The following is a 20,373-nucleotide window of genomic DNA, read 5'->3' on the forward strand; positions in this document are numbered from 1 at the left end:
GCTGGTCTCGAACCTGTGGGCTCAGGCAATCCACTCGCCTCAGCCTCCCCAAATACTGGGATTACAGGCTGAGCCACCGAGCTCTGCCAAAATACACGTTTTTGTTTTTGTTTTAAAATACAGGACTGTATTTCACTTGTAAAATTATCATATTTAAAATTTTACAGTATTTAGCCTGGCACAGTGGCTCACGTCTGTAATCCCAGGACTTTGGGAGGTGGAGGTGAGAGGATTTCCTGAGCCCATGGGTTAGAGACCAGCCTGGGCAACATGGGGAGATCTCATCTCCACAAGAAAACAAAAAACTTAACTGGGCATGGTGGTACATGCCTGTAGTTCCAGTTACTTGGAAGGCTGAGGCAGAAGGATTGCCTGAGCCCAGCAGTTTGGGGCTGCAGTGGCTGTGGGTGTGCCACTACATTCCAGTACAGAATGACAGAGTGAGACTCCGACTCAAAAAAAAAAAAAAAAAAAAAAAAATTTATGGCCAGGCTTGGTGGGTCAGCCTGTAATCCCAGCACTGTAATCCCACGGGAGGCCAAGATGAGGGGATTGCCTGAGCCTGTGGGTTCAAGACCAGCCCAGGCGACTTAGTGAGACCTTGTCTCTTCAATAGAAAAAAAAAAAGAATTAGCTGGGCATGGTATTGAGCACCTGTAGTTCCGGTTACTTGGGAGGCTGAGGCGGAAGGACCGCTGGAGCCCAGCAGGTTGATGCTGGTGTGGCTGTGAGCGTGCCACTGCACTCCAGCCTGGGTCATGGAGTGAGACTCCAACTCAAAAAAAATTTACATTATTCAGTGCTAGTGAGAACACTTTATAAATCTAAACTGCCCCCCTAAAAAACAACTTAGTAGAACACATGTCAAGTCACAGGAATATTTATACTCTCTGATTTAGGTTATCAACTTTGTATATCTACTATAAGGAAATATAATGCAGGAAGATGTTTATTACAGTATTTCAAAAAGCTAGGAACAATTCACAAGGAAGTGGTAGAGTAAATCATAGTGTATCTTTTCTATGGTTTATTTGGGGAGCCATTTAAAGTCATGGCTATAAACACTGTGTAGCAACATGAAAATGTGTGACCAAAAAATGCTTGACGAAAGCAGGATATAAAACTCTATGTGTGACCAGAACCATGAAAAGTATATTTAAAAACTAGAAGGCAGTAGTGTGATAGATATTTTTCCCCTTTTCTCTATTCTATGAAGTGGTTATATTATTTTGAGAATTAAACGTTCTTTTTAAAAGTTTATCGAAGGAATATCTTCAGGAGAGACTCATGCAGGCATTTATTCACTTTGGTTAGTCAAGTATGTTGGGAATAAGTGGCCCTGCACACCACATTCAAATACCTGTTTTACCAAATTCTGGGTTCCCAGCACAGAATAAGCAAGTGATTCTAAGCGGCATAAGCTATTGGAGCACTTAGGCCACAGAGGGCGTGAGTGAGTCATTCTCTTCTCTGCAGACATTTAGCCTGAGATTAGGATGCTGATGACCTAGCCGCCACAATTCTAGAAAGTAGCAATTAGGTTCTCCCAGGTGCCTGAATAAAACCTTTGCCAAACATTTACAGAAATGGCCACAGAACAAAACCAGATAAGCCGCTTACAGCAAACAGGCCAATGATGAGAAGTAAACACAGCAGCACGTGCCGGGTCAGCTGTGGGTCTCCACTCTGTAGATACTGTTCTTCCTCCTGGGCTAATATGCAGCTCTGGGAGTTACAGCGACTCACACAGTGATCATCTATAAAGCAGTAAGCATGACAATTCGTAATCAGGGCTTTTGATTTGAATGCATTTTAAATGTGTAATGACTTCCTAGGAGAAACAACCAAAAAGCATATTCAGCTAAGAAACAGTCTATTATTTTAGATGAAATTGGAGGGAAGCTCCGTCATGTTGTTTTAGGAGAGTCCAAGTGGTAGGTCTTTTATCTGAACAAACGCAAGTCGCCTACAGAAGTTCCCTCTTACATTAGTCAACAATGTTTTATACATACATAAAATTCTATTACATAATTCTACATTCTATTATATAATTACATATATAAAATTCTTAAAGGCCAAAATAATAACTCAAGTTTTGCCCCTAATAAATCTACATATTAGTCATGAAAGTCCAATTTTGGCTAACTGCAAGACAAATTTATTATCATCTCTTGCTTCTCATTAAAGAGTTCAAAATTTGCCTTAGAAAAGACCCTTTATTTATTTTATTTGAGTCAGAGTCTCACTCTGTCACTCAGACTGGAGTGCAGTGGCACGAGCACAGCTCACCATAGCCTCGACCTCCTGGGCTTAGGCAATCTTCCCACCTAAGTCTCCCAAGTAGCTGGGACTACAGGTACATGCCACCATGCCTGGCTATTTTTTGATTTTTTGTAGAGACAAGGTCTCATCATGTTGGCTGGTCTCAAACTCCTGGACTCAATCTTCTCACCTTCGCCTTGGAATTATAAGTATGAGACAACACACCTGACCTTAGAAAAGACCTTTAAGGAAACAAATAAATATTATACACCATGTCTTATTCACCTATAGAACCAAACTCAAATCACAGACATGACTCTTCTCTGGCCAAGAACAGAAGAGAGGGTCATTTTACAAGAAACGATTAGTTTTCCACCTCAACTCCACTCTACATATGGCAGTAAAAGTATAGAAAAACATCTTGACAAAATAGATGTCTAGTCTTATGAAAGTCAGGGATTAAAACACACAATTTATAGCTCTTATGCTCAAGCTAAAAGTAAACATCTATATTGCCTAATGTTATTTTTTAGAAAAGGACACATACACTCATTAAACATGGTCTAGCCTAATAGTATGGCATGGGGAAAGTTCCCAATGTAGCTAAGTAAAAAGAAAGTAGGCTGCCAAACTTTCTGTGGGACGATCCTATACTAATAAAAAGTATTTGTATGTATCCATCTATAGAAAAATTCTAGAAGTCTACTATGTGTGTATATATATCTATTAACCTAGTTTAAAAATATTATGTACAGATATTTCAAATACATTTTCCTATCTTCCATTTGCCTTTTTCACACATTACTGCCATTCAACAATCTAAATGCAATATTCATTTTGCCTTTGTACTATGACAGAGGATAGAGAATGAATTATATTGTTAAACTCTAAAAATTTTCATTTTCCCATGATTTGATTTCTTTTAGACTTCCTTTCATTTATTTCAGGCTTAGGAGTGATAGTAAACTATGTGAATAGATGAAGCCCTATATAATGGCTCTAACTCTATATAATTTTTGCGAAATCTGATCAGAAAACCCAAGAAGCCCCAATAATTTAAAAAAGTTTTCAAGAATTAAGATTATTAATAAAGAAAATGACAGGTAAGCAAAGCCTAAGGAGAATTTTGGAATTAACAAAAAGTTGCAGAATCAGATTACATATTGAATTTGTTAGTGAACTTTACTATTAGGTGTATTATGTAGGGGGAAACAATAAGGAAGAAAGAAACAGTAACTTTAGAAAAGATTAAAAACTGAAAGACATTTTAACCGATTGTCAGAAAGGGCTTCCTATCAGAAAAAGTGAATGTTCAACATCTGAAATATTTTCACTCCTTTCTATGGAAACATGAATTCTACTATTATTGTATTTAAGATTCATTCTTAGCCAGCAGATAGCAGCCAAATATAAACCCCAAGTGAATAACAATACTACTGCTACTACTATATTTAACAAGCTTTTGGTATGTATACCATACACTGCCAAGTGATTTGCATACATCATTTCTTACACTCCTCACATTTCTTATTCTTTTCTTTTCTTTTTTTAAGAAACGTTCTAGCTCTATCACCAAACTGAAGTAGAGTGATATAATCATAGCTATCTATTACTTCTTCATGATAACTTTCATTTTTTAAATGGTGTTCTATCTATACACAATTTTTATCCTATTAGCACTTTCCCACCTTATTTGAGAATTCATATTCTGAAACAGTGTTTGTGGCTTCTATAGAAATTAGATGTAGAGTTCTTTTTTTTTTTTTTTTTTTTTGAGTCAAGGTCTCTCCATTGCTCCAGTTGGAGTGCTGTGGCACAATCACAGCTCACTGTAGCCTTGACCTTCTAGGTTCAGGTGACCCTTCTGACTCAGCCTCCCAAGTAGCTGGGACTACAGGCATACGCCACCACACCTGGCTAATTTTTAAATTTTTTTTGTAGAGGCAAGATCTTGCCCTGGTGCCCGGGCTGGTCCTGGGCTCAAGTGATCCTCCTGCCTCAGTTTTCCAAAGTGCTGGGATTCAGGCATGAGCCACCACACCCAGCCCTATGGAGAGTTCTTTTAAGGCACAAAGATAAGGAATCTTCTGTTCCTCCAGCCCATCCTCATAGCCCAGAGGTACTTACTTTTTTCAAATGATGGCGTCGCAGGCCTGCTGGTGCTTGGGTTTGCTACCGGCTCTATTGACGAGCAGTGTAATTCACCATTTCCCAAGGAGCAAGAGCAGCAACCTACAGAGATAAAAGAATATGTGAGGGAAAAGTCCAACCACAACAAAACAGACACATCCAAGAGATGCCAAACAGAAAGCCCAAAACCCACTTGCATGCACTTCCCATGTAGCCTCAGTGGAAATGCTTTCACATGATATCTATCCAAAAGTGTTCTAAAGTGCTTATGCAGAAGTTAACACGTGAAGGGTGCCAGATGAAGGGTCAGCGCCTTCACATACTGTCTCTTCATTGTATGAGACAAGGAAAAATGTTCTTATCTGTGCTTTTTTATTAGTGTCCACCATGAACTAAAAATTCAAACACTGTCCTAAAATACAGTTTTTATTCTATCACTCCTCGAAAACATGCACTAGTCAGGTATGGTGGCTCATGCCTGTGATCCCAGCAATTTGGGAGGGCAAGGCAGGAGGACTGCTTGAGCCCAGGAGTTTGAGACCAGCCTGGGCAACATAGTGAGACCTTGTCTCTACAAAGATAAAAAAAAATTAGCTGGGTGTGGTGGGCCATGCCTATAGTCCAGCAATTCAGGAGGCTGAGGAGGGAAGATAGTCTGAGCCCAGGAATTCAGGGATGTGGTGACATGCCACTGCACTACAGCCTAGGTGAGAGAGTGAGACTTCAACTTAAAAACAAACAAAATAAACCATGCGCTAATGCTCTAGTGATTATGGCTGCAAACTCAAACTCCTTGGCCTGAACTGACAGCTCTCTATCACTTGGCCTCTCTCTCCTTTATCCAGCCACCCCTACTCTTCAACAGGAAGCTGTCTCTTACTTCAGGACAATTGTTTATTAGGTTTCTAGGACTACGCTGACAAGCATGGAGTCCCCGTTAGTGTTAATTCACTTAAATCTCCTCCATCTTTAAGGGTCAGCTCAAAGTTCACGACTTCAGGTGTGGTGAGAAGAAAAATCACCTATCAGGCACAATGTGCACAGGTGGGGGTGGTAGGTACACTAAGAGCCCAGACTTCTTTGCCAGTATACAACGCATCCATGTAACCAAAAATTATCTGTACCACCTAAAGCTATTGAAATAAAAATAAATAACTATATAAAATTTTCTGTGAAGCCACTGGGGTAAGAGGGAGATTCACTTCCAATGACATTCCTCCCAGAAATAGTAAAATAGTAAAATCTTAAAATTAATATGAAACCACAAAAGATCCTGAGTATTCAAAGCAATTTCATGAAAAACAAAACAATAAACCTAGAGGCATCACATTATCTGACTTCAAAATATACTATAAAGCTATAGTAATCAAAACATCATGGTATTGGCATAAAAACAGATGCATAGACCAATGGAACAGAATATAGACCTCAGAAACAAATCCATGCTTCTATAGCTAACTGATTTCCAACAAAGGTACCAAGAACACACAGTGGAGAAAGGACAGTCTCTTCAATAAATGGTGCTGGGAAAATTGAATATCCACATGCAGAAGAATGAAACTGGACTCCCTTTTACCATATATAAAAATTAACTCAAAATGGGTTAAAGACTTAAATATAAGAACCCAAATCACAAAACTACTACAAGAAAACAGAGAAGATGCTTCATGACATTGGACTGGGCAATAATTTTTTTGGATAAGACCTCAAAATACAGGAAGGCCAGAAGTAGTGGCTCATGCCTGTAATCCTAGCACTTTGGAAGGCCAAGGCAGAAGGATTGTTTAAGTCCAGAAATTTGAAACCAGCAATATAGTGAGACCTAGTCTCTACAATTTTTTTTTAATGAGCTAGGTATGGTGTCATATGCCTATAGTCCCAGCTACTCAGGAGGCTGAGGCAGGAGGATCACCTGAACCCAGGAGACTGAGGCTATAGTGAGCTGTGATCACACCATTGCACTCCAGCCTGGGTGACTGAGATTTGGACTAAAAAAAAAAAAACCCAAAACCAAAAAATAAAGAAAACAGACAACAAAAGCAAAAATAGACAAATGAAATTATATCAAACTAAAAAGCTTCTGCACAGCAAAGGGAACAATCAACAGAGAAAAAAGACAACCTAGAGAATGAGAGAAAATCATGCATCTGACAATGGATTAATATCCAGAATATATAAGGAATTCAACAGCAACAACAACAACAAAAAACCCCCCAAAAAATTCAATCTTAAAATGGGTCAAAGACTTTAATAGACATTTCTCAAAAAAAGATATACAAATAACCAACAAATACATGAAAAAAATGTTCAATGTCACTAATTATCAGAGAAATGCAAATCAGAACCACAATGAGATACTACCTCACTCCTGTTAGAATGATAGGATAACAAGTGTTAGTGAGGATTTGGAGAAAAGGAAACCCTTACATACTGTTTGTGGGAGTGTAAATTAGTACAGCCATTATAGAATACAGTATGGAGTTCCCTCAAAAAATTAAAAATAGAACTACCATGTCCAAAGCACATGAAATCAGTATGGAAAAAAGACATCTGTACTCCCATGTTTATTACAGCATTATTCACAATAGCCAAGATAGGGAAACCACTTAAGTCCAACAACAGATGAATAGATAAAGAAAATGTGGGATATATACATACTGGAATACTATTCAGCCACAAAAAAGAATGAAATTAGTTTGCAATAACATGGATGAACCTGGAGGACATTGCTAAGTAAAATAAACAAGACATAGAAAGAGAAATACCGCATGTTCTCACTCACATTCGGAATCTAAAAAAGTTGATCTCATAGAAGTAGTGAATGAACTGTGACTACCAGAGACTTGGGGGTGGGGCTGGGGGGGTTGGAGGGGAAGGGATGAGGAGAGAATGGTCAAGGGATACCAAGTTACATCAGAATAAGTTCTATTGCCCAGTAGGATGACTACAGTCAACAATAAGGTATTGTATATCGCAAGATAGCTATAAACGTGGATTTTGTATGTTCCCAACACAAAGAAATAACCATTTGAGGTGATGGGTATGCTAATTACCCAGATTTGATCATTATACGATGTATACATGTATGTACCCTATAAATATGTATAATTATTATATGTCAATTAAAAATAAAAACAGGCCAAGAACAGTGGCTCATGACAGTAATCTCAGCACTTTGGGAGGCTAAAGCGGGAAAACTGCTTGAGCCCAGGAGTTTTTTTTTGTTTGTTTGTTTGTTTAGTTGGAGTCTCACTCTGTTGCCCAGACTGGAGTGCAGTGGCCACTCCTGGCCACCGCAGCCTCGACCTGCTGGGCTCCGGAGATCCTTCCGCCTCAGCCTTCTGAGTAGCGGGAATTACAGGCGCATGCTACCACGCCCGGCTAATTTTTTGATTTTAGTGTAGAGGTGAAGTCTCGCCTGCCCAGGTGGGTCTCGAACCCGCCGGCTCAGGCAATCCACTTACCTCAGCCTCCCAAAGGCACGGGATTACAGGCTGAGCCACCGAGGCCGGCTGAGCCCAGGAGTTTGAGACCAGCCTGGGCAATACAGGAAGAAATTGGTGGCCATAATTGTGTGCGTGTGTGTGTCTGTTATTTATCTATATGTAGTTATCAGAATGGACTGGCCTTATAGAACAGTTATCAGAATGGACTGGTTTTCTTGACAATTTTAACTTAGTTGATTTAAACCTTCACATTTTTAAGACAAGAGGGCTAGGTCAGATAATTTATTGATTTTCTTTTCTTTTTTCTTTCTTTTTTCGTTTTGAGTCTGGGTCTCACTGGGTCACCCAGACTGCAGTGCAGTGGCACAATCACAGTTCGTTACAACCTCAACTTCCTAGCCTCAGGCGATCCTCCTGTCTCAGCTTCCCAAGTAGCTGGGACTACAGGAGCATGACACTATGCCCAGCTAACTCTTTTGATTTTTTTGTAGATACGAGGTCTTGTTGTGTTGCCCAGGCTGGTTTTGAATTCCTGGGCTCAAGCAATCCTCTCACTTTGGCCTCCCAAAGTGCTAGGATTACAAGAAGGAGCCTCCATGCCTGGTCTTTGCTTTTCTTTCTATTACTCTGGTTCTAACCTTGAGACGGCATTATTATATTACATTTAGAAAACTAGCCAGGTGCAGTGGCTCACGCTTGTAATCACAGCACTTTGGGAGGCCAACGTAAGAGGAATGCTTGAGCCCACGGCTTCAAGACCAGCCTGGGCAACATGGCGAGACCTCGTCTCTACAATAAAATCAAAAAATTAGCTGGGGTGGTGGCACATGCCTGTGGTTCCAGCTACTTAGAAGGCTGAAATGGAAGGATCATCTAAGCCCAGCAGGTAGAGGCTGCTGTGACTATGAATGTGCCACTGCGAGACTTCATCTCAAAAAAAAAAAATGTAGAAAACTATTTCTAAGAGCTTATTATAGATTGTAGTTTTCATACTTCAAGATGTTTTGTTTTTAAGGCTGTCACTGAAGAATTGAAACACATTATCAGTGAAAGTTTCAGCCCAAGAAGTATTCATTTTTCTAGCACATCAAATTTTAATAATTTATCACTAAAGTTATTCTATTATAATCCATGTCAAGGAATATCATGTCTAAAATCATGGTTCTAAGTAGATTTCCCAGTGTGACTTCTGTGAACCAATCTACCTATAAACCAGCAAGACTTTCAGCAATATATATTTAGAAGGAAAAAAAGTATATACGGTAATTGCCTTTGCTACATCTTCTAAACTAGTAAGAGGCAGGTTCTTGAAATATGTTTGGCTTTCTTAGGACCAGAACATTGGAAATTTGTTTTTGTAAGATTTACTTATTTATTTATGAGTCAGAGTCTCACTCTGTTGCCCAGGGTGGAGTGCAGTGGCATGATCACGGCTCACCGTAGCCTTGACCTCCTGGGCTCAGGCACTCCTTCTGCCTCAGCCTCCTGAGTAGCTGGGTCTACAGGCGTTTCTTCCTTCTAACATAAGAAGCCTGTGTAAGTAGCCCATCAGCCTTCTCTTTTATTAACAGAACCTTTGATCTCATATTAACTGAACCTTTGATATCACAATATTAACGAGAGCCTTTGATTTCATACTAAATTAAAGTATTCATTTTCCTTTCAATCATAATTATACACTCAAAACATGTGCAAGTCATGGGTCTCTAACAAATGTGTAGCAAGGGTCAGGGGTGAGTGAACTGTTCTGGATTACCAAGGCTGGGGAAGGGCGGGCTGGCAACTGAGAGGTCCTGTGCTAAGACTACTGGCAAAGCAGAAGAGAGCAGAATTCAGGGTCAGAGAATTACCAGACAGGCTTACAAACCTTTTCCCCAGGAGCAAGCAAGAATAGGCATATCAACAAGTACTTTGCCACAGCAGTTTTCAGGTTGGCTTCAGAGAATCACGGTAAACCTTATTTACCCATCCACTTAACTTATCATCCTGCGTATGTACAGTAAGCCTGAAGCCTTGCTAGGTGCTAAGCTGCAACGATAGGCAAGTCAGATACAGCACTTAGAGTCTATAAGAATCTTTAAAGCGATTATAAAACAGTGAGATAAGAGAGGAAGTAAGCTGGGCGCAATGGCTCTCATCTGTAATCCCAGCACTTTGGGAGGCTGAAGTTAGAGGACTGCCTGAGCCCATAGGTTCAAGACCAGCCTGGGCAACTTGGTGAGACCTCATCTCTACAATAAATCATAAAATTAGCTGGGCGTGGTGGTGTGCGCCCACAAATTCCAGCTACTTAGAAGGCTGGGGCAGAAGGATTGCCTGAGGCCAGCAGGTAAAGGTTGCGGTGGCCGGGAGCATGCCACTGCACTCTGGCCTGAGCAAAAGAGTGAGACTCCAACTCAAAAAAAAAAAAAAAAAGAGAGAGAGGAAGTAGAAACATTGCAGAAGGATTCCTGTGGAGATCAGGACTGGCTGTCTTCTGCCTCTCCACTTATTTACATCATGGTTCAAGTTAGTTTCTCTGATAAGTCAGGCACAGTGGCTCATGTCTGTAATCCCAACACTTTGGGAGGCCGAGGTGGGAGGATTGCTTGAGCCTAGGAGTTTGAGACCAGCCTGGGCAACATAGCAAGACCTTGTCTCTACAAAAAATAAAAAAATTAGCCGGGTGTTGGCAGGTACCTGTGGACCCAGCTACTTGAGAGACCGAGGCAGGAGGATCACCTGAGCCCAGGAGGTTAAGGCTTCGGTGAGCCGTTTTGGTGCCACTGCACTCCAGCCTGGGGAACAGAGTGAGAGCCCCCAACTAAAAAAAAAAAAAAAAAAAAAAAGGAAAATGGTCAAGAAGTTAAAAGAATGAAATTTTGATGATAGCACAAATGACCAAACAAAAAAATTAGTGAGCTCCAGTTTTAAAGGCCCTGAAGGAAAGGTATTAACAGAGGTGTGGCAATGTGCCCATGGCCCATGTGGAGCAAGGAATGGAGGGCTCACAGGGCACACAGGGAGCTGTAGGGAGAGGTGGCAGGCCCCAAGTGGGGCAGGCCAGTTGTGGAAGGATGTGGGCACTCTGAGCAAGGCTTGAACTTCACAGGCCTGGCAAGGCGCTTGCAGACTCTGCAGCCAGAGCCTGATGTGGCCAGAGCTCGGGAAGGAAGGCTGCTTTGTTCATTTCACTCATAAAACAGACTCAGGAGGTGGGCAGTCCTGTTACATGGGAATTTCCAGAATCCAGCAGAAAGACTGGAGGCCAAAGCAGGGAATGAGAGGTCAGGAGGATCCCGAAGGAGGTAGCTCCGTGGCCTCAATGGCTAAATTTGCCCGAGGGGGAAACAAGAGTTCTGAAGACTGGTGGAACCACTAAAAGAAACAGAATTGTTACCGCTTGAGTATGCTTGGAAAGGGAATAAATAAGTGCTGATCACATAGTCAGAAAGAGTAGGCAACATACCATGTATAGGCAATGGGAAATCTGTGATTGGACCGATATAAAGGCTAGAGAAAGAATTTTAGGAACTGTATACGAAGGGCTGACATTAAAGCCAGGAGAATATATGCATCTCCTACGACCCGGGAATTCCCGTCCTAGACACAGTCTTGATATACACTCAAAGAGATGTGAATAAAGATGATCATGACAGCATTGCTTCTAATAAGAAAACATTTTAAGACAATTTAACTTTCCATCAGCAGGGAAATGGAGAAATACAATTTGGTGTATTCACATATAGTAAGTACCCTACATACACATGAGTTCCCATCTGAAAGTGCGTTTTTAAGTCTAATTTGTTCATAAGTCCAACAAAGTTAGCTTAGGTACCTAACTAACACAATCGGCCATATAGTACTGTACTGTAATAGGTTTATAATGCTTTTCACACAAATAGTACATCAAAAACAGTCTCTCAACTATTTTCACTTTCGTTTCCATCATTATTGCTTGGTGCTTCCTAGCAATACCAGCTACATCACCGCTGTCTTTACTCTTGCTTCCAGACATCCTGGGCTTGAAAAAAAGACACTATACCACTGTACTCTATACAGTACACAAAAGTAAACAAAAAAAAAGTTAAAAAAAGTAAAAAAAAAAAAAAAGTACACAAAAGCACAACTACTTGTAGAGGATGCACACATGTGACATTGTATGCCAGACACATGAACTAACTTACGTGACTGAATGTGTGAACACAAGTTTGCATCTTTGAAAGTTTGTAATGTGGCTGGGCATGATGGCTCAGCCTGTAATCCCAGCACTTTGGGAGGCCAAGGCGAGAAGATTGCCTGAGTCCGGGGGCTTGGGACCAGCCTGGGCAACTTGATGAGACCTCGTCTCTACAATAAATCAAAAAATAAGCCGGGCATGGTAGTGCGTGCCTATAGTTCCAGCTACTTGGTCGGCTGAGGCAGAAGGATCGCCTAAGCCCAGCAGGTGGAGGCTGCTGTGGCCATGAGCATGCCACTGCACTCTAGCCTGAGCAAAAGAGTGAGACTCTGACTTAAAAAAAAAATAAAAAGAAAGTTTGCAACTTGAAGGCTCACATGTAAGGAATTTACTATAGCTGAACACATCTACAGCATGAATTCAAAACTTACTGAGTGCAATAAAGCAGTTGCAGTGTAAGATTTATAAAAACATGGAAAAACATAAAAATACTATATAACGTTGGCTGGGCACAGTGGCTCTCTCCTGTAATCCCAGCACTTTGGGAGGTTGAGGTGGGCAGATTGCTTGAGCCCAGGAGTTCAAGACCAGCAACATAGTAAAACCCTGTCTCTACCAAAAAAAAAAAGTTAGTCAGGCATTGTGGCATGTGCCTATAGTCCAGCTACTTGGGATATGGAGGCAGAAGGATTGCCTGAGCCTAGGAGTCCAGCCTGGGTGACAGAGTGAGATCCTGATTAAAAGATGATAATAATAATAATTATTATTATTTTTATGGAAAACATACATATTGTGAAAGTATAAAACTGCTCTGGAAGGAAATAGTCCAAACCCCTAATAGTGGCTACCTCTGGGATTAACAGAAATGGATTGGGTGCAAAGATTCCAGCTTTATTGGTAATTTATATTTCTTTTAAAAAAGAAAAATATCTGAGGTAAATATGACACGTTAGCCTTTTAAAAATTATCTTTTTAATGCACTCATTTGCACACTGAAGTTAACTTTTTATTATATATATATATATTTTTTCAGTTGGGATCCTACTCTATTGCTCAGGCTGAGTGCAGCGGCACAATTATGGCTCACTGCAAGCCTTGACTTCCTGAGCTCAGGCAATCCTTTTGCCTTAGCCTTCTGAGTAGCTGGAACCACTGATCATCCCTCTACTGCCACCAAGCCCAGCTAATCTTTTGATGTTTTTGTAGAGATGAGGTCTCAAATAAGAAAAATACTTCAAATAAGAAAAATAAATCATCTATAATTAAAAAAAAGTTGACATATTTGATGCCACATCAAGGCACAAAGAAATCTCAGTCATGATAGACTCAGATAAATAATGAAGTCCGGTTTTAGACTTTTCAAAGCTAGTTGCATAGATGCAGGACTGGAGAGACACTGCTTAGTAATAATTGATGTACAGCGGGGCTAGTTTTCAGATGCTTATAAATGCAAGATCATCAGAGTAACCTGGCAGCTATAAAAGCTAGTATAGTGGTAGGCAGAATTCAGTTTCTTTTCTATGTGAAGGCAGGACTGATTCCTTATATTCTTTACTCAGTCAACAGACATTCAACACATACTGGATGCTTTCCATGCACTATGGACTGGGATAACTGGAATACTGTATTCAAATCTGAACATCCCATTTTAAGAAGTTCACTGAGAAACTAGAATGTGTCCTTGGTGTTTCATGAATGTCAAACTAGGAAAACTCCAAAATGAACTTATTATCTTCCCCTAAAAAGTCTGTTCTCTCTGAATTCCCCTTATTAGGTAATATCCGCAATGACACATTCACCTATATCAGATTCCTGGAAGTTTTCCTCAGTTCCTCCCTTACCCCTCCCCCAGCTTCCAACAGATTACCAAACTCTGGCAATACAGCTTCAGAGTCTGGTCCCTCCTGGTCCTCCACACCTAATGCCCTAGTCTAGACCCCATGTCAGGCCTAATCTATTGAGAAAACCACAAATATACCTGTTGCTCACAGGACAAAGTCCTCACGTTTAGCAAGGCATAGAATGCTATGCATCTGCTTACTTTAACAATTTTATCTTGATCTTTTCCTTGTACATACCCTGAGCTCAAACCTTATTGAAATTCTTACAGTTCCCTGAACAGAAAAAAAAAAATGTCCTTTCATACAGCATGACCTCTGTATAAGTTGAAGAACATTATGATGGCAAGATTCTATATGGAGTTAAATAAAAGGTAAATGAATACAATTTCTGAGTGGTACATAAAGTGTTACCTTTGGGGAGTAAGACTGAGAATCAGAGAGGGGAAGACTTTAGTTTTTGTTTTTATAGTCTTTTAGAATAGTATTTGAATTTCTTACTGCAAGGATGTCTTCTTTTTATAATAAAATGTTATAATAGCGAACACATTATTTTTACTATGTGCTGCTAACCTTCACAGATGTTCAATCATGGACTCTACTCATCTTCCGAAGACAAGTATTATCATCAGATATGGAAACTAACACAAAAGAAACTTGTCCAAGATCAAACAGCAGTAAATTACAGAGTCGGGATTTGAACTCTGGCAATCTGGCTCGAGATCCATATTGTTAACCACTATGTTATATATACTCATAGTATGGATGATGAAGGAAGGAGGAAAGAGAGGAGGAAGGACAATGTAAGATGGCAAGTTCTGTGGGATTTTCTTTCTTTTAAGATAATTAAAATGCTCTTCTAAATCTTCTAGCTCTTGTTATCACTCTTCTTCTTCTTCTTTTTTTTTTTTTTTTTTTGAGTTGGAGTCTCACTCTGTCACCCAGACTGGAGTGCAGTGGCCGCTCCTGGCCACCGCAGCCTCGACCTGCTGGGCTCCGGGGATCCTTCTTATTCTTTACTTACTGATCATCCCTCTACTCCACAAGTTCTCTAAACAAAACACTTACCATCATTGACAGTTAGTTCCCAGCATGTTTTATATCTGGGAAATCTCCACATGCACAATGAACCCAAAAGGCACACTCTGTTGCTGAGTTCCCTCCATGAATTGAAGCAAACCCCATTACAATTGTTAACACTCATTAACAAAGTTACCAGTTAGGATCATATGTCCACTTATGCCAAGGGCTGGCAAACATTTTTCTATAAAGAACCAGACAGCATTTTTGGCTTTGCAAGCCAGTTGGTCTCTGCTGCAATGACTCAAGTCCACCATTATAGCAAGCAAGCACCACAGACAATACACAAATGCCAATAAAATGGAATTTATTGGCCCTATGCCAATAAAATGATGATTCTGGCTTCAGAGCATATAAATCTTTCGCCTTTTGTCAATAAAATTAGGGACATGGCATTTAAATTTCAAATGGTTCTTAAGGGTCACAAAACTTTTGTCTTCTTTTAATTTTTCTTCAACCCTTTAAAAATGTAAAAACCATTCTGGCTCAGCCTGTAACCCCAGTACTTTGGGAGGTAGAGGTGAGAGGATTGCCTGTAACCCCAGTACTTTGGGAGGTAGAGGTGAGAGGATTGCCTGAGCCCAGGGGTTCGAGACCAGCTTGAGCAACTTGGTGAGACCTTGTCTCTACAATATATCACAAAATAATTAGCTGGGTGTGGTGGCATGCATCTGTAGTTCCAGCTACTTGGAAGCCGAGGCGGAAGGATTGCCTAAGCCCAGCAGGTTGAGGCAGCGGTGGCCATGAGCGTGCCACTGCACTCCAGCCTGGGCAACAGAGTGAGACTCCAACTCAAAAAAAGTTTAAAAATTTTAAAAATTAAAATAAAAAAACATTCTTAGCTGGTAGGCTACACAGATTTGGCCTATGGACTGTATTTTGCCAATTTACCCAGCTACATTCAATCCTTTTATCATTTACCCAGCTACATTCAATCCTCTTTAAATTCATGTTATTGATGATGTTTGCATGATACAATGTTCTTAAAATAACATATGTATGTGCTTAGTTTCCTAGGAAGGGCCTTCCTTTGGTTGTTCTTTTTTCTAAATTCTCAGGTCCGAGAGAGTTTTAGGATTTAACAAAGGATATTCTCACAAAATGAAATGACTTATAAACACAAATCCAGTGAATGAACTTGCAAACGATATTACTGACTATGATTCAAGTTCTTCATTTAACAAATACCTATCATAGTCAAAATAGTTCAAGGAAGTACCTTTATAAGCTAAAAATCCTAAGTCAACTGAATGAACCAACTGAATGAACCAACTGAATGAACCCCCTCTTGGCCAAGGGCACCTGCCAAACCCCCCCAAAAACCTTAAAAACTGAGTTCCCAGGGAGGACAGAATGGATGTCAGTCATGCCTCCTTAAACATCCCCCTTTTGCAGTCTAGACTCAACTGACCAGCATTCATGTTCAAACAGAGATCATAAAACAACCCACTCTTTGTGGCATAAGACACTAAAGTATAAACAAAGATTTAAGGCCATGTCAAGTAAGGGTTAGTTCATGCACCCCCTACACTTAGAGAATAAGCTATATTCTAACTGCCACAGGGTTTTTATTTTTCTGTAGCAGCTAAATAAGCACTGGCCCTGAAATAAGCAACGTTGAAGCAATTGCAACATACCAATCATCTGACACTGTCTAACTGACTTCTGTTCCATAGCCATAACTACAGTTTTGATTGGACAAGAGACTGACTTCAGTAACTTTCTCCTGATAAGAAGACCTCCAATCACAACTAGGTCTGGCTGGTTTTTACAGAGGCCACACACTTGAGTGTCTTTGTGTCTTGAAAAGACCTTTTGAGGTACAGGGTCTAATTGTAATATATTTAAATGTTAATTCTTCATCCCAAGGTGAACATAGGTCATATGTTACATACATCTTTGTATAACATGCCAAGTGGCAGGACCACCTCATGAATATTCACACTCCTTCTGTAACCCGTTAAATACGTATGTTTAACCAATCCATTCAGTGTAAAGCTCCTACCTCAGCCCCTCTTCCTTCAAAGTGCTTGTTTCTGGTCTTTGCCAGAGTCTGCACTTCCCAGCTTGTGCATGGCTACCTTGCAGGCGGTAAATTTTATAAAAAATAATGTCCTCTTTTCCAAATTTATGGATCTTGTGATTTTTTTTTTCAGTGAACACCTTAACAAAACATTTAGGATACATGCTATAAAGACATGTAATATGTTCTTTATATTTAAGAATCATACTTGTTTCTGGGATAGAACTTGTAAAAAGTTCTGGTTCATTTGATGGTGCTGGACTCTCCTCAAAGGCAGTGTTTTCAGGCTCCACTGCTTTGTGGCTCTGAGTCTGGTCGAAACCTTCATAGCTTCCTGCTTGGGTGGTACGATTCATGCACATGAGTGATATGCCAGCTATCAGAATGCTGCAGAACAGGGTGACTGCTGTGGTGATCATCTGCCGATGATAGAAAAAGACGTTAGGCCACTTTTTACAGTCCCATCTTGATCATTTTAGTTGCATAGGTAAAGGGCACTTTTATTTGATGGAAAACACATCTGCATAGTTTTACATACATAGAACAGTGGTTATTTTAAAAGAGTAAGAGTATGTAAGGAACGTAAGTCACTTGGATAGAAACTAGGGTTTTCTTACAATCACATATGTCTTCTAGATGCTTCTTTCATGGTATAGCAATTAGTTATCCTGAAAGGCATTGGGTTCCTTTACAAGTAATCTAAATTATTTCTTACAGACCTTTTCTTTACTTCTAAGTTTTTGCTCACTTTTATAGTTCAAACATGCTTCAGTCAACTAGTGACTTTTTTTTTTTTTTTTTTTGAGTCAGGGTCTCAAACTGTCACCCAGGCTGGAGATCAATGACACAATCACAGCTCACCATAGCCTTGGCCTCCTGGACTCAGACAAACCTTCTGCCAGAGCCTCCTGAGGAGCCGGGACTATAGGTGCACACCACCATACCTGGCTAATTTTTCTACTTTTTGTAGAGACTAAGTTGTACTATGTTGCCCAGTCTGGTCTTGAACACCTGGGCTTAAGCAGTCCTCTCGCCTCAGCCTCCCAAAGTGCTAGAATTACAGGTGTGAGCCACTGTTCCTGGCCAACTAGAGACTTCTTGATAGTAATGACACTAAAAATAACTATAGCTAAGATTTCTTGAGCACTAACCAGATGCCAACTCTTAAGTCCTTCATATGGATAAGCTTATTAAGCCTCACAAAAACTCAATGAGATTCAACATTGCAAAACAGAATCAAAACAGAAATCAAAATTATTTGGGAGGTTTTTAAAAAACACACATCCTTGGGTCCTACCCCTAAAGAATTCAGGAGGTCCCACAAGCCTCTTACTCTCTAGCTTTTCTTTTCTTTTTTTGAGTTGGAGTCTCACTCTGTCACCCAAGCTGGAGTGCATGGCCACCCCAGCGTCGACCTGCTGGGATCCGGCTATCCTTCCGCCTCAGCCTTCCAAGTAGCCGGAGCTACAGGCGCACACTACCATGCCCAGCTAAGTTTTGATTTATTGTAGAGAAGAGGTCTTGCCAAGTTGCCGGGGCTGGTCTCGAACCCACGGGCTCAGGCAATTCACTCACCTCAGCCTCCCAAAGTGCTGGGATTACAGGCTGAGCCACTGAGCCCAGTCACTCTATAGCTTTTCAAACACACTTTTCCAGGCACGTTTTGTTCTGAAATTTACATTTACGATAGGATTAAAAGTCAATTATTTGACCTTCATTATTACTGCTAACTTATTAAATGGCTTTAAATTAATCATTCTTTCCTCCAATAGAGGAAACATAATTCCTAAGTGTGTTTTGGAAGGCTCCATGGGTTTCATACATTTAAAAATCTTCAGCTAAAAATGAACTTAGACGTGCAAAATGTTTCCCATATTTTGAGGTATGAGAAAGTAATACAGGACCACAAGCATGATAAGCCATAAGGTGAGACAGATTTTCAAGATTAATATTGGTGTAAGTATAGCAAGACCTATTAGCAAGCTAAAAAGAGACATTCTCAAGAAAACTGCCACTAAACTCTGCCCACCTGCTCTTTTCCATAAAAGAAGGCTGAGTCAATGCTGTCTCCATTATGTTTCCCAGTTATCAAAAGAACACCAACGAGGAGAGCAGGAATTCTGTAATAACAAGGTTTATGGAGAGAACATGAATAGCAACTGTGTATATGGAAACATGTCAGCAAGCCAAAAACTTACAACTTACCCCCAGCCAGATATGATGATGATTCCAACAGGAATTTGTACTCTCTCTCGCTTCTTCAAAAGAAACAGAGAAATTGCTAGAAGGCCTAAGAACAAGAAGATTGAGAGATAATTACTCCATGTTGATCAGACATCAGGGAGCTTTAATTCAGTAGTAGTCATCATCTGCAGTTTTTGACCTAAGATTTACTGCTTTTAAATAAATTCTGTCCCCAATATTTTGAAGCAAGTTTTCTTAATTCAAAATCATTCATATTTTCCCTTCTGTATTATTTCTTTACTCAAATCTTTTGTCTCATCTATGAGGATAAGCCCTAATCATTGTGTTCTTTTGACTCATGTGTTTTCAATCTAATGTATAGTTGAAAAAAAATTTTTTTAACTCTATACAGAACAATTCTAAAGATAAAAAAAACACCTCCACTCTGCTGGTACTAAGAAGTATAGGCAACTCTTACTCAGGTTATGTTTCTAGAAAATGTAGTGATGTATCAAATGTAATAATGGATTAATATAAACACAGCTGGCCTGGTGGCTTACACCTATAATCTCAGCAATTTGAGAGGCTGAGGTAAGAGGAATGCTTGAGCTCCAGAGCTCAAAGAGTTTGTGACCTGGGCAGCGTGGTGAGACCTTGTCTCTATAATAAATTTAAAAATTAGCTGGTGTGGTGGTGTGTGCCTGTTGTCCCAGCTGCTTGGGAAGCTGAGGCAGAAGGATCACCTGAGCCCAGCAGTGGTTGTGGTGGCTGTGATCATACCACTGGACTCCAGCCTAGGCAACAGAGTAAGACCCAGACTCAAAAAAGCAAAAACATAAATAAAAATAAATAAGCACAAATATTTTTAAGTCATACCTTTCTTTATACCATATAAGTAATTATTTATACAAGTAACACTTTAATAAATTCTACATAGCTATAGGATCTTAGAACTTTAAGGTTGGAAAGGACCTCTGTTTTAAATTAGCACCTTCATTTTATTTACAGCTATGGAAAAGAGACCTTGCCCAAGTCACACAGCCAGCAGAGGGCAGAGTGGGACTAGAAACCCAGACATCCGACATGATAAGGCCTTCAACTCTATCCGTGTTTCCTAAATTTTGATCTGTGGACCTCTAGGGTTCCTAAGACACATACTTCAGGATCGAGAAATTTCTATAAGAAATTTTAAGTCTTTTTGGCTTATTTTCAGTGATAGTCATCTGTGTGTCCACCATATAACCAAAGCGC

At 40.1% G+C, this 20,373-nt stretch overlaps 1 protein-coding gene across 3 annotated transcripts in view; it reads right to left on the reverse strand.

Moving 5' to 3' along the window:
• GPR155 (G protein-coupled receptor 155) overlaps positions 1-20,373 on the reverse strand; it is a 57,122-nt gene that overhangs the window by 11,280 nt on the left and 25,469 nt on the right. For all 3 annotated transcript variants that reach the window (XM_008064885.2, XM_008064886.2, XM_021715967.1), the window contains 5 exons: positions 19,144-19,228; positions 18,968-19,058; positions 17,147-17,357; positions 4,390-4,494; positions 1,621-1,757 (listed from right to left, as the gene is read on the reverse strand). In XM_008064885.2, the coding sequence (XP_008063076.1) occupies positions 1,621-1,757; positions 4,390-4,494; positions 17,147-17,357; positions 18,968-19,058; positions 19,144-19,228 (629 nt within the window). The remainder of the gene's footprint in view (positions 1-1,620; positions 1,758-4,389; positions 4,495-17,146; positions 17,358-18,967; positions 19,059-19,143; positions 19,229-20,373) is intronic.

Source organism: Carlito syrichta, unplaced genomic scaffold (assembly GCF_000164805.1).
Source record: "Carlito syrichta isolate Samal-C Ts95f unplaced genomic scaffold, Tarsius_syrichta-2.0.1 Scaffold308098, whole genome shotgun sequence".
NCBI classification, from domain to species: domain Eukaryota; kingdom Metazoa; phylum Chordata; class Mammalia; order Primates; family Tarsiidae; genus Carlito; species Carlito syrichta.